Source organism: Prionailurus bengalensis, chromosome B2 (assembly GCF_016509475.1).
Source record: "Prionailurus bengalensis isolate Pbe53 chromosome B2, Fcat_Pben_1.1_paternal_pri, whole genome shotgun sequence".
Lineage (NCBI taxonomy): Eukaryota > Metazoa > Chordata > Mammalia > Carnivora > Felidae > Prionailurus > Prionailurus bengalensis.
Genome location: NC_057349.1, coordinates 134,842,345 through 134,855,335, shown reverse-complemented (window position 1 = coordinate 134,855,335; position 12,991 = coordinate 134,842,345). Strand labels below are relative to the sequence as shown.

The window sequence follows — 12,991 nt, the reverse complement described above, 5'->3', positions numbered from 1 at the left end:
CCTAACAATAAATAAATGTTAAACTCATTGACCATAAAACAAACTGATTTAAAAAATAATAATATAATTAAAAAAAAGAAAACTAAGGCCCAGGGAATTCTTTATTTTTAATTCTTATATCAGCTACGAATATTTTAAGGTACAAATAATAGAGCAGGTGGTTTAAATAAACAGGGTGTTGTTTGTTTGTTTTTGTTTGGCTTTCTCATTACTAGAAGTCAGACACTAGGCCACTGTCGGCATTGTTTCTTCAGTGATGGTGGGGCTGACCTCCTGGCGATTCTGGGAGATTTCTTTGATTTTTAAAAAAATCATTTTGACATTTATTTATTGTCAAGAGGCAGAGACAGAGCATGAGAGGAGCAGAGACAGGGGGAGACACAGAATCTGAAGCAGGCCCCAGGATCCAGTTGTCAACACAGAGCCTGACGTGGGGCTTGAACTCATGAACTGAGAGATGATGACCTGAGCCAAAGTCAGACGCTTAACTGACTGAGCCACTCGGGCTCTCCATCTTTGATTTTTTCTTTCAGCCTTTTAACCAAAAGTTTTTGGTGTTGTTTTTAATTCTACCAATGGTTTCTAATTGCTGCTGCTTCTCTTTCAGATTCTCTGTCTTTATTATTTTTTTTTTTCAACGTTTATTTATTTTGGGGACAGAGAGAGACAGAGCATGAACGGGGGAGGGGCAGAGAGAGAGGGAGACACAGAATCGGAAACAGGCTCCAGGCTCTGAGCCATCAGCCCAGAGCCCGACGTGGGGCTCGAACTCACAGACCGCAAGATCGTGACCTGGCTGAAGTCGGACGCTTAACCGACTGCACCACCCAGGCGCCCCTCTGTTTTTCTTTTTTAAATAAAATGATATTCTTGTTGGGGCACTGGCGTGGCTCAGTCAGTTGAGCCTCCGACTCTTGATTTCAGCTCAGGTCACGATCCCAGGGTTGTGGGACCGAGCCCTGCATCGGGCTCCATGCTGAGCATGGAACCTGCTTAAGATTCTCTCTCTCTGTCCCTCTGCCACTCCCACCAATCGCATATGCATGCTCTCTCTCTCTCAAATTAAAAAAAAAAGATATTCTTGGGGTGCCTGGGTGGCTCAGTCAGTTAACCGTCCAACTTTGGCTCACGTCATGATTTTGCAGTGTGTAAGTTTGAGCCCCGCATCAGGCTCTGTGCTGACAGCTCGGAGCCTGGAGCCTGCTTCGGATTCTGTGTCCCCCTCTCTCTCTGCCCCTCCCCTACTCACGCTCTGTCTCTGTCTCTCTCTTTCTCAAAAATAAATAAACCATTAAAAAATATATATCCTTGTCTTAGGGATGAAATATCTTTAATTATTTCTATAGTAATATAGACTTTAAAAAGTTCTCTTTAAGTTCTGTGAATCCTATTTATTTTTTCTTGGGTCAGTTCCCTTTGTTCATTTCTGTGGTGTGTGTGTGTGTGTGTGTGTGTAGGTGTGTGTGGGGTGTGTATGTGTAGGTGTGTGTAGGTGTGGGAGTTTGGGGGTGTGTTTGCGTGCGTGTGTGTATGAGTGTGTGGGTGTGGGTGTGGGAGGGTGCTGTTAAGTCTTCTCAAAGGTCTAGAACTTGTTTGGTCGTCAGTTTTGATTTGCAAACAAAGAGCCAGATGGGTTAGATACACCTCTATGTGATTTCCTTGCGTCTTCTCTCCTAGTACGTGGATCTCTCCCGGGGTGGCAGGGCTGACTGACCGTCAGTGTAGACCGGCAGATTTCACTTGGGCAGACCCTGCGTGGGGCAGGCCAGGTGCACAGTGCAAAGTGCCCCATGATGGCTTCACTCCAGGAGGTCAAAGGCCACATGGGAACCTCCTCCTTCCTAGTGATATCTCACTTTCCTTATAGCAGTAAGGGTAGGGAAAGGGTAGATGCACCTGCCCCAGGAGTAGCCCTTCAGGTAGTTAACCCTGACTTCCGCAGACTTCCCACTTCCTCTCCACAGGCCCGCTGGACACTCTGGGCCTTTGCAGAAAGGATGGCCTCATATCCACTTCAGCCTTCTACCCACGTTCTGGGCTATGGCTCCCTACGTGGCGGGGGATCAGTATGGTTTCCTGGGTTTGCTGCTGTTCCCTGGCCCATGTGGTCTAATGTGATTATGGATCCCCTCCCCGTTTCGTACTTCTTTACTGCCATTTCAATAGGATTATGAGAGGGAGGCAGGGATAAATACTTGTGTTCAGTTCTCCACCATGAACTGCTTACCCTAAATTATTCTTTACAGTCTGAACATGGAGAGTGGCGGCTCTCAACAGTTGTGTAATATTTAAATATAGTATGGGTAAAGGGTAGGGAAATCACTTTGGGGTAGGGAAGGAATTAAAAAAAATTTTTTTAACGTTTATTTATTTTTGAGACAGAGAGAGACAGAGCATGAACGGGGGAGGGTCAGAGAGGGAGGGAGACTCAGGATCTGAAACAGGTTCAAGGCTCTGAGCGGTCAGCACAGAGCCCGACGCGGGGCTCGAACTCACGGACCGCGAGATCATGACCTGAGCCGAAGTCGGACGCTTAACCGACTGAGCCACCCAGGCGCCCCGGGAAGGAATTTTAAAACAAGTCACGACAAGTGCAAAGCTCCAGAGGAAAGATTCATAAATTTGACTGCATTAAAATAAAAGCTTCTGTTCATTAGTAGATACCACAAAAACCAAAAAATGAAAAGACAAGCCTTAAACTGGGAGAGGCGATCACACATTCCTGATGAAGGATTACTGTCCAGAATCTATAGAGAGCTTCTCCAAATTAATAAGACAAAGACAAAGGGCCAACAGAAAGATGAACTAAAGCATGAATGGGCCTTTCACAGAAGAGAAGACATAAATGGCCAATAAACGTATGAAAAGACGCTCAATCTCATTAGTGCCCAAAGAAATGCAAAAGAAAACCACAATAAGAGGGCACTGTACACCCACCAGATTGGCAAAAATTCAGAAACCTGAAAAGCCAAGCCCTGACATGGTCTTCTTGAATGCTGTGTTGGGTAGTCAGCCGATAGAACTGCTTTGGAGAACAATCCAGCACTGTCTTGGAAAGTGCCTTTCCCTACCACTCAGCAATATCACTCTTAGAGTTACTCCCGAGAGAAGTCCTTGTACTCCTGTCCCCGGAGACCGACGCGCAGAACTGACAGTGGGGAACACAGGGACGTGGCTGAACCTCTCCAACACGATGTTACAGGAAGAAAGTAAGCGCGCAAGAATATGCACAGCACGATTCCATGTGTGTAAAGTCTAGAGGTTCCTAATCGCGTGAGAAATAGTCCTTTTGGGACGATGCATACATACGTATTTTTAAAAATGAAAGGAGGGGCGCCTGGGTGGCTCAGTTGGTTAAGTGTCCGACTTCAGCTCAGGTCATAACCTCGCAGTCAGTGGGTTCGAGCCCCGCATCGGGCTCTGTGCTGACAGCTCGGAGCCTGGAGCCTGCTTCGGATTCTGTGTCTCCCTCTCTCTCTGTCTCTCCCCCAACTTGTGCTCTGTCCCTCTCCTGCTCATGCTCTGTCTCTCTCTTTCTCTCTCAAAACTAAATAAAACATTAAATTAAAAAAATAAAAAACGAAAGGAAGGGAACTGTAAACACGAAGCCTAAAAATTGGGCTACGTCAAAGGGGCAGCAGGACATACAAAGTGGGAGGGGCGCAGGGGACCTCAAAAGCATGGCCACGTCGTAGTTCTCTATGGGAGTGCTGCGTAGGTGGCTTTAAAAGTTATCCTTGGTGCCCTTATGTGCATTGTGGACTTTCAAAAAGTCATATAGGAAAGGATGTAGATTTGAGGGAAGAGACAGTTAGTGAAGAATATGCTAAAGTTCTTCCAAGTTCTGAGTAACTGTTACGGTAGAAGGGATTTTCTTTCGCCTGCCTCCAAAGGCAAAACTAGGATCAAAGAGCAGACTTCCCGGGAATGTGGGTTTTAGCTCCTGTAAGAGACCTTGTGGCGTATCAGGTGTTCACCTCCTCACCAGTCCTCATACTAAGCTGTCGCCCACGCGAGCTTATCCAGTCTACTCACAGACACTGAGACAGAAGGAGGAATTGCTAACCTCATTTTATACTAGTTGCAAAATCTGGTGTTCAGAGAGGGAGGAGCCACAGCTGAGACCAGAACCCAGGCGTAGGGTCTGAATCCCAGACTCTCCCTAGTACATCCTTGTGTCCCTCAGAGCTGTGTTACGGTGTGCTCTGTCCTAAGGGTGTCCCAAGCAGATTCCTGTACCATGGGGGAAGATGGACAGTGGCTCTGAGCTACGGGTCCAGGCAGGAGCCTTCCAGGTGGATGCAAGTCTCCTAGTAACTTCTAAGGCTTTGCCAGGATTCCAGTTAAACTATGAATGTCTTTCTCCAGAAGGCCTCTCGTGTCTGCTGTGGTAGGGGTATTATGGCATGTGACCATCAAAAGGACAAGAGCTATGGCTTTGCTCTCCTTTCTAAAGTGACTCCCCCTCGTAGGGTATCATTCTCGGGACCGAAGCCAAGAGCCCTGTTGACCCCAAGCTGCTGGCAAATTTCTCTTGACCTCCCTGCTCATGTGCCAGGCTGGGCCATGGGGTGGGGGAGGAGGAGTTGGCTCAGAGAGGATCCCTGAGCTGCCGCACATCCTGGGCGATCTGAGAATGGTTTTAGGGGTGGGGGTGCCACCCAGAAAGCCGCCACATCCTGTCTCCCGCCCGCCCTGTGGCCCCCAGAGCAGCACGTGCTGGAGGAGCTGGAGAGGCAGGCAGTGCTCGTGTATACCCCGTCCCGCAAGGTGAACGGCAAGCGGGTGGTCTGCTACGATGACCGCTACATTGTGAAGGTGGCCTACGAGCAGGATGGTGTCATCGTCTCCAACGACAACTACCGCGACCTCCAGAGCGAGAACCCCGAGTGGAAGTGGTTCATCGAGCAGAGGCTGCTCATGTTCTCCTTTGTCAACGATCGGTACGTGGTGGCACAGGGGGTCCTGGCATGGCGGGGGGCTGGGGTGACTGGCAGAAAGCCAGTCCAAATAGCCTAAGCCCAGCGGGGCTTGCCGTCATGGGCACACCGTACCAAAGCAAAGGACACCCAGTCCTGGAGACAGAGCCCACTGGAAGTCACCTGCTCTCTCCCCCGGGGTCCGTAGAGGCTCTCTCAGTCCCTCTGGGTCTCCTCTCCATCGCGATCACGATTCCTCAGCAGGGCTGTTTTGTCCCAGTTGTCCATGACCTTTCTGTTCCCATGCCCACATGTGGTTGACCTGGCAAAGAATTGCCTCACAGGTGGGCCAAGCTCGAGCTTGGGGAACCATCAACTTGTTGCTTTTATTTATTTATTTATTTATTTATTTATTTATTATTTTAAATGTTTGCTTATTTTTGAGAGAGTGCACATGGGGGAAGGGCAGAGAGAGAGAGAGAGAGAGAGAGAGAGAGAGATACAGAGAATCCCAAGCAGGCTCTGCACTGTCAGCACAGAGCCCGATGAGAGGCTCCAACTCATGAACCGTGAGATCGTGACCTGAGCTAGAATCAAGAGCCACCCAGGTGCCCCTTGTTGCTTTTCTTTTTAAAGCATTTACTACAGGTTAGAGCATTGAAACAGCCATCCTGGGGAAAATCGGAACTTTGTTGCACTTCCCTTCACTTGTTTTATGTTTACGTCCTTTTTTTTTAAGTTTTGAATTACATACGGGAGTCATCTTTTTTGGGGGGTTGAGAAGAACTTGGAACTGAGTCCATCGCAATACCTGTTGTTGGTTGCAATTTTCAAGAACGTCAAGTTGATTCTTCCGTCCCCTAGGTTGGTTCCCCTGGGTCGGGTCCACCCTGAACCAACCAGCTCTAGCTGGGGGAGGGCAATGTCATGGACACAAGGCACAAACCTGTTAGCAGGTGCTGGGCAAGGGCCCCTGGACAGAGCTAAGGTGGGGAGGGAGCAGTGCGGATGTCGTCAGGCACGCTGAGGGCAAAGGCTAGGGGTCTGGCAAGGTGGCCATGGGTCTGAGACTAGCGGCGGCGGGGTGGGGAGGCAGGGTGCAGAAGGTACAGCATGCTGGGATATCACTCTCACTTTGCTTTCTGTTCCAGGCAGTGATAGCTTGACCCTCATTCTGGGCTCTTGGACTGGCCTTTAGAAATATGGTTTAAGAGAAACTCCCAACTCTGTGACGACAGGGGCTGTATGTGTCTTGTCTGCCGTGGCCCATCACAGGCACTCAAGAACTAGTTGTAGGTGGCAAGTGAGTGAGTGAGTGAATCGGTAACGCGAATGGCTGCGGTCCTGGGGAAGGGAGAGAGGTGACAGGTCGGCTGGGTCAGGCCACTTGCGCGCGGCAGGCCCGTTCCTGACCTTGAAGCCCAGGAGGCAGTGTGGTGTTCTGGAAAGAGCTAGAGCTTTGGAGGCAGCAGATGAGGTTTCCAGAGGAGGCTCCGTCATTTACGGGCTGTGTGTCATGGGGGAAATCCCTGTCACTGAACTAAATGTCCCTCACCTTGAATTAACCATACCTGGATTAATCATATTTATGTTTGAGATGGTTTTGAGGACTAGGGAGAACTGTACCCCGAAGAGTACCTAACTGTACCGAAGAGTAGCACTTACTTTCAGGCCAGGCCAGGACGTGGTGCCTCTAGAGGGCACTGTGCTCCTACTACCCTCCTAAGCCCCAGAGCAGAGGCTTGCAAGCAGCTAGCTACCTGCTCCCCGGCCCCAGGAGCCCCCATGGCCATTTCCATATACTCAAGGCCAGCAGCTCCCTCTATCCAGCTCAGGCCTGGAGAAATCTGGAAAGTCTGGCGACTGTTGGTTCCAGAAAATCCTCACTGAAGTCTGATGGATCATGGCTGCCTTTGGCCTGGCCACAGCCCGGGGCCAAGGCCAAGTCCTTTTGACGCACCGGCCTCTGCTAAGGGCCTGCCAGAAGGTCCCCCAGCTGCCAGAAGGCAGAGCCTCCCTGCCTGCCTGTGGGTGAGGACGCCAGCCCCAGTGCCCTGGGCACGTCCATAGGGCCCTCTTGGCCCAGCTCACCGCGGCCAAGGCCTAGCAGAGAGCAGGAGGTAAAGCCTTTGGGAACCTCTAATAACCGCAGTGGGCGGCTCCCCAGATTCTTGGTCAGGGCCCAATTCTGAGAAGCCGGCTGTGTAGCTGGGATCTGAGCCACGGAGGCTGCCTGGGACCAGCGACTGCCCAGTTCTGGGCTGGCCTAGGGTATGTGGTCTGCATGGTGGGACTCAGTATGACCCTTGACTCTCAGAGGGACACCAACCCCAGAAAACAGCCCCCCACTTAGGAACCACAACCCCTCTAGCGGAACCTTTGTATGACCTGGAAATGCCTCCTGGGAACGAAAGTATTCACATAAAAAAGTGGATGGCCCTAAATGAAGGGCGTTTTCCTCGTAAGGAATGTGTTCCCCTCTGAGCTGTGGGCACACTGAGGATGCATTCCCTTCCTTGTGAGGCTTAATTCCAGGGAGAATGGGAAGGGGCAGACGGGGGGGCAGGAGGGTATCAGAGAACGGGGCCGGGGTCAGGCAGCCCCGGAAGCTGAGACCAAACCCAGAGCTCCCCGGGGTTCCAAAAGGACCTGCACTGAGGCTCTGTGTGCCGGCTACACCTGCTTCTTCACCGGCTCACTGGCTGGCATTTCAAACCATATTAATATTTATCCCCCACCTGTATATGTCCAGAGCTGTGGGGCAACACAGGAGATCCAAGTAAGGGAGCCCGCAGGACTAGGGCTGTTTGCAGCCCTGGGGAGGTCTGGACAGTGAGAAAGCAGCACAGGGTCACTTTCGGACCCGGGGCCCAGGGGAACCCTAGAGGGATTACGCTTCAATTTCAGTGCATAAAAATCACCTGGGAAGTTGTTAAAAAGCAGATTCCTGAACCACCTGAGAGTCTGATGAAGCAGGTCTGGTGGGAAGCCAGGAGCCTGCAGTTTTAAAGGCGTTGCCGGGTGACTGCGGCCCTTGCTGGACACACTCTTGGGAGAGGCCGGAGGCTGCTCTCCCGAGAGCCGTGCTCTCCGCTCATGGGTTCAGTGAGAAGGGAGGACTGTGCTGCTTTCAAATGCTACACGGCCCCGGGTCGGGGGGAGAGCCCTGGATGGTGAGCCCCGCCCGAGGCCAGCCGTGCCTGCTGTGCCCATTCTCTCGCCCGGCTGGCTGGGGCCTGCTCCCCATGCAGGTGCCGGTGGTGAGTTTCTGTGGGTCTATCAGTTGCCCCCCTGTGCTTGTTTTACAGGTTCATGCCTCCTGATGACCCCTTGGGCCGCCGGGGACCCACCCTGAGCAACTTCCTGAGCAGGAAGCCCAAGCCCCCAGAGCCATCCTGGCAGCACTGTCCGTACGGTGGGTGGCACCCCCATGCCTCGCGATCCCGGTTCAGGTCTCGTGTGAGGGCGGCACAGGGCGCAGTCAGAAGTGCTGGCCTGCTCGTCAGCAGCCTGGGTTCTCGCCTGGGTTCTCGCCTGGGTTCTGCTCCTAACTGGCTGTGTGACATCGGAGAGATCGTTTAACCTCTCTGGATGGCACTTGCTGACAGGGTTGTTATAAGGATGAACTGACATCCTGGGTGACTGTTGCATGGGAGTGTCTGTGAGGGCCGGATGCGGGGGTCCCACACAGGGCAAAGCTGTATCGTGTGTACCCCCAAGCTCCTCCTTCTCAGTCCCTCCCCCTTGCACTCTGCCACGTCTGTCTGCATCCCTCCACCCCTCCCTCCAGCCTCCACCAGCCCTCCACCCCTGGACCTTCATGGCCTTCGTCAATGCTATCCATTAAGAATTAAGGCTTTTTATCCCAGAGCACTTCTAGCCAGCTCTTTCGCTAACTTGCTTTGGCAAGTTCATTTGTTCCTTTAATGCCGCCAGGGCTTGTTTTTCGTGTCCAAAGAAGTTCAAAGTCATATTCAAAGTCATTTCTTGTTGGAGTTAAGGTGACCACACACACATTCACGTTGGTTCACCTTGCTCCCATGCCCTCTCAGAAGTGTCCAGGTCTGGGCGATAAACTGCTTGATCACTTCTGTTAGAACAGCCCGTTGGGGAGGGCAATGATCAGCACAGGCGATGAGGCCAACGGTGGAAACTGAGGCAGACTGGACGTGCAATCCTGTGCGGGGCGCACCCGCTCCGCACCCTCTCCACAAGGGTGGCCCCATCCACAGGGTTCCCTGGGGAAGTGGAGGCCGAAGGTCATTGGATCTAGAGGTTTGCTTTCAGTCCCTGGTCGAAAGGAGTTCCCATACGGACAACCTCCCGGCCTGGCACTGAGATTACTGGGTCCAGCGCCCTACACCAAGGGCGTGGGTACTGCACCCTCACCCATCTAATCCGGCCCCAGGACACTTTCTCCCCTCCTCCCCTCCTCGTCCAGCCCCAATCGTGAGACTCCTGAAGGGGGCCCGAGGAGTCTCCGAGGAGAAGGGCCAGGTGCCGACCACAACCCCCACACAGCCTCTCCTACCCGAGGTCTCACCCGCCCTCTCCCCCTTGCCCCTTCCCTCCCAGGCAAGAAATGCACCTACGGCGTCAAGTGCAAGTTCTACCACCCCGAGAGACCGCACTTGGCGCAGCTGGCGGTGGCCGACGAGCTTCGGGCGCAAACGCGGGCCTGGCGGGGCGCGGGCGCCGAGGCGGAGCGGCGGAGGAGCGCGCGGGCGGCCCGGGAGGAGCAGGGCGGCCCCGGGGGCGCTCCCGCCGCGGCCTGGCCGGGGCCCCCGGAGGCCGGCGTGCGCAGCCTGCACCCCGCGCGGCGGGCGGCCGACGTGGCCGCGCTCGAAGGCGGCTTCTCGCGCCTCGCCTTCAGCGACGACCCTGGGCCCCTCGGGGCGCCCCCTCGGGACGCCGGCCTCGCGCCCCGGCCGCGCCGTCCGGACTGGGGGGCGCCGGGGGCCTCGGCGTCCCCGGGAGCCCTGCCCGGCCTGCTGAGCCCCCAGGTCGGGCCGAGGGGGGGCCACGGCCCCGGGGCCCCGCACAGTGATCTCCCCCAGCGCAGGAGGCCCGCCGAGCCGCGGGCCCTCCAACAAGGGACCGGCCGGTTCCCGGGCCGCTCGGCCTGGGCGGAACGCAGCTGGGGCGACGGCGCCTTCGGGGGACCTTCGGGGTCCCCGCCTCCCTCCGCTCCCGGCGAGGTGGACGCGCGTGCCCGGGCGCGCATCGCGCTTTGCAGCATCTTCCCGCCCCACCAGGTGGACAGCGTCATGGCCCTGTTCCCGGCGCTCTCCGACGTCACCCGGCTCATCCTTCTCATCCAGAGATTCCAGACGTCTGGGGCTCCCCTGGGGAAATCCTAAAGAAGTCGTCCAAGCCACCGGAAGTCCCAATCTTGCCTTGCCGCTTGGTCAGGGCGGGTGGTCGGCCTGCCCCTGGGGCGAGCCACCCTGCAGCCCTCTTTTCTTTCAAGAAGGTCAGGGAAGCCGGCTTCCTCACCCTCAGCAGCACCCATGGTGGCACTTGATGACCCTCACTGACACTGCAGGGCTTGCTGCTGGAGGTCCGTGTCCTGCAGAATAAGGCTGGCCACATCCATGGAGGGAGTGGCCTCCTATGTCTGGAAGACTAGAAGGTCCCATGACGGCTCCAGGGGTTTGTCCAGAACACTGCATGGCTGTTTTGTCAAGCTGCATTTGGGATCCACGAGTGGGTCACAACGTCAATTTAGTGGGTCACACCAGAAGGAGTGGTGTCGGAAATCTCAGAGCACAGGCCACATGACCAAGCTAAGTATGAAACTCTTGTATGTTAGCTACACGTGTGTGCACCTGTGTGCCCTTGGTAGCCGTGCAAACTTAACGTGGGTCATGGGCAAAAGTTTGAAAAATCCTGGTAAATGGCTTTGGCTTTTATTGCATCACGTGACATCTGAAATACGTAGTCAGTTGACTCGTGGAGGTCTTGGCATCTGATAGGTTTCATATCAGCTGTTTCTTACCTCATGAGAGGAACGTAGAATTCTAGCCTTGATGGGTGGGTCCGCTTGTCACTCTGTGTGGTTGGAGGTGGGGCAGGGGCACATGGTCTTGAGGGCAGAGCACAGATCCTCAACTGGTTGAGCCTTCTAAGTCACACCTCACTCCTGAGTCAAGGCCCAGTGAGTCAGGACTTGTGCTCAGAAACCTCCAGGTGGGTCAGTGAAGAGCTGGGATGAGCCTCAGTCATGGGGGTTTATTGCCGCCTTCCACCAGTGCTGTTTCTTCCAGCCAGCTACTGCTTTGAGTTTTGGGGAGGAGGGACCCACCTGCTTGCAGTGGACAGGACATGAGACTGCTTGCGGGGTGTGAACCCTGCGTCCTCAGGGGCCCTGGCATCTCTAGTGGGCATCCACCCGTTCACTCTGGGTTACAAGTCCAGATGTGCAGGTCTTAGCTCATTTGTTCGTGAGGACCCTTGGTGGCTTGGCCATCAGGGAGAATGTGAGGCACCTCCCAGTGGAAAATCAGCTCCCATCCCCCAAAAGCTTCCTGCAGACTGGCGAATGCAAAGGGAAACTCTTCTCAGAGCATCGTTCAGCTGTGTGCGTTGTGGACACAGAGCAGGGTGCACCCCTGAGAGAGTCTGCTTCTAGCCCTCTAGTTCATGGTAAATGCTGCCAGTGGAGGTACAGTGACGCTGTGTCTCCCTGTGACCCCTTTGACTTTTTTTTTTTTTTTTTTAAGTAGGCTTCATGCCCCATGCAGAGCCCAACTTGGGGTTTGAATTCACAACCCTGAGATCAAGACCTGAGCTGAGATTGAGAGTTAGATGCTTAACCGACTGAGCCACCCAGGCGCCCCCTTTTCGTCTTTTTAAACCAGATTCTTAGAGTGGCTCCAGCCTGATCTGTTCTTCACCTCTTTTTGCCAAAGAGGACAACTGCACCCACAGTTATATCTTAGTATTTTGGGAACTTAGTCCTGAAGAGGCCCCACCCTTCCTGGATAAAGTGGATTTCCCTCGTGGTGTTTTGTTTTGTTTTTTCCTTTCTTTTGACAAGACAACTTTATGTGTTTGTCTCTTGGGTCTGTCTCTTGACGTAGAGCCGTCTCCTTGCTGACTTACAGTTGGAGATGTTTAAACTGCTTCCTTTGAGGACAAGTTTGAGTTTTAGTAAGCTGTAAAGCTATTTTATTTGGTTCACTGTGATGAAGACAAGCACAAAAACAGGTGAAGAGACAGCGCTTTTCAGTGTAATCCCCTTTGGAATTTTTTCCAAAGTCTTGGTACGTCTTTTTGACACAAAACATGGATGGATGGGTGACTGAAATGTTCCTAGTTGCATAACTGTCACCGTGATCCAAAAATAAATCACTTTTATCCACACCTGGGCTCTCTGTTACCAAATTGTATATCATTTTCTCCCATGGCGGCTTCTCCCCTTAGGCCAAGTTTTCACGTCAAATATTGTGGGTGTGAAAACTGATGTTGTGGCTGCCTTATTTAGTGTTATTCCTCCCTTGGGGGTGAGGAGGCTGGGATCCGCCTTTTCCAGGGGAGGCCCAAGGTGAGAACATGCCTTTGCTGGATGTTCAGCCGGCGGTTACCAAGGACACAGGTTGCTTATCTGTTTGCTAGACTTTTAAAGTCCTCGTTACAGAACCACAAAGCAGTCTCATAAAAGCCGTTCTTCCTGTGTAAACCTGCAGCAGAATCCTTGATTGCTCAGATCTGAGGAGCCTGCTGCTATACCGTGCTTTTGCTGGGGCTGCTTTCCCAGAGGCCTCTGGGCGGCGGTTTGCGGCAGAAACTGCAGAATATCAGGGGTTAAGGGGATAGAGGCAGGAGAAGCCACTCACGTCAGCCTTCCTCCAGGTAAAATGAATCCCAGCCCTCCGGAGTTTACACAGAATTCACGTGGGGGACAATGAGCCAACTGCCCGCTGGCACGGGTACAGCTTCCGTTCTCTAGGAGAACAGTCCCTGTGGGGAGAAGAGCGGGGTGGGGGGAGGGGAAGAGGCATTAAGGAATGGGTGATGGGGGAGGGGGCTCTGGGAGATGGAACAACTACTTGGAATCACAAATCCCACCG

The 12,991-nt window shown here is 53.5% G+C and overlaps 1 protein-coding gene across 1 annotated transcript in view; it reads left to right on the top strand.

Annotated features, from left to right (window-relative positions):
* The window catches only part of ZC3H12D (zinc finger CCCH-type containing 12D), a 33,163-nt gene extending 20,879 nt beyond the window's left edge, over positions 1 to 12,284 (top strand). The window contains exons 4-6 of the mRNA XM_043592581.1: positions 4,709 to 4,943; positions 8,228 to 8,334; positions 9,495 to 12,284. Coding sequence (XP_043448516.1) covers positions 4,709 to 4,943; positions 8,228 to 8,334; positions 9,495 to 10,279 — 1,127 coding nt within the window. The 3' untranslated portion in view covers positions 10,280 to 12,284. The remainder of the gene's footprint in view (positions 1 to 4,708; positions 4,944 to 8,227; positions 8,335 to 9,494) is intronic.
* The last annotated feature ends 707 nt before the right edge of the window (positions 12,285 to 12,991 follow it).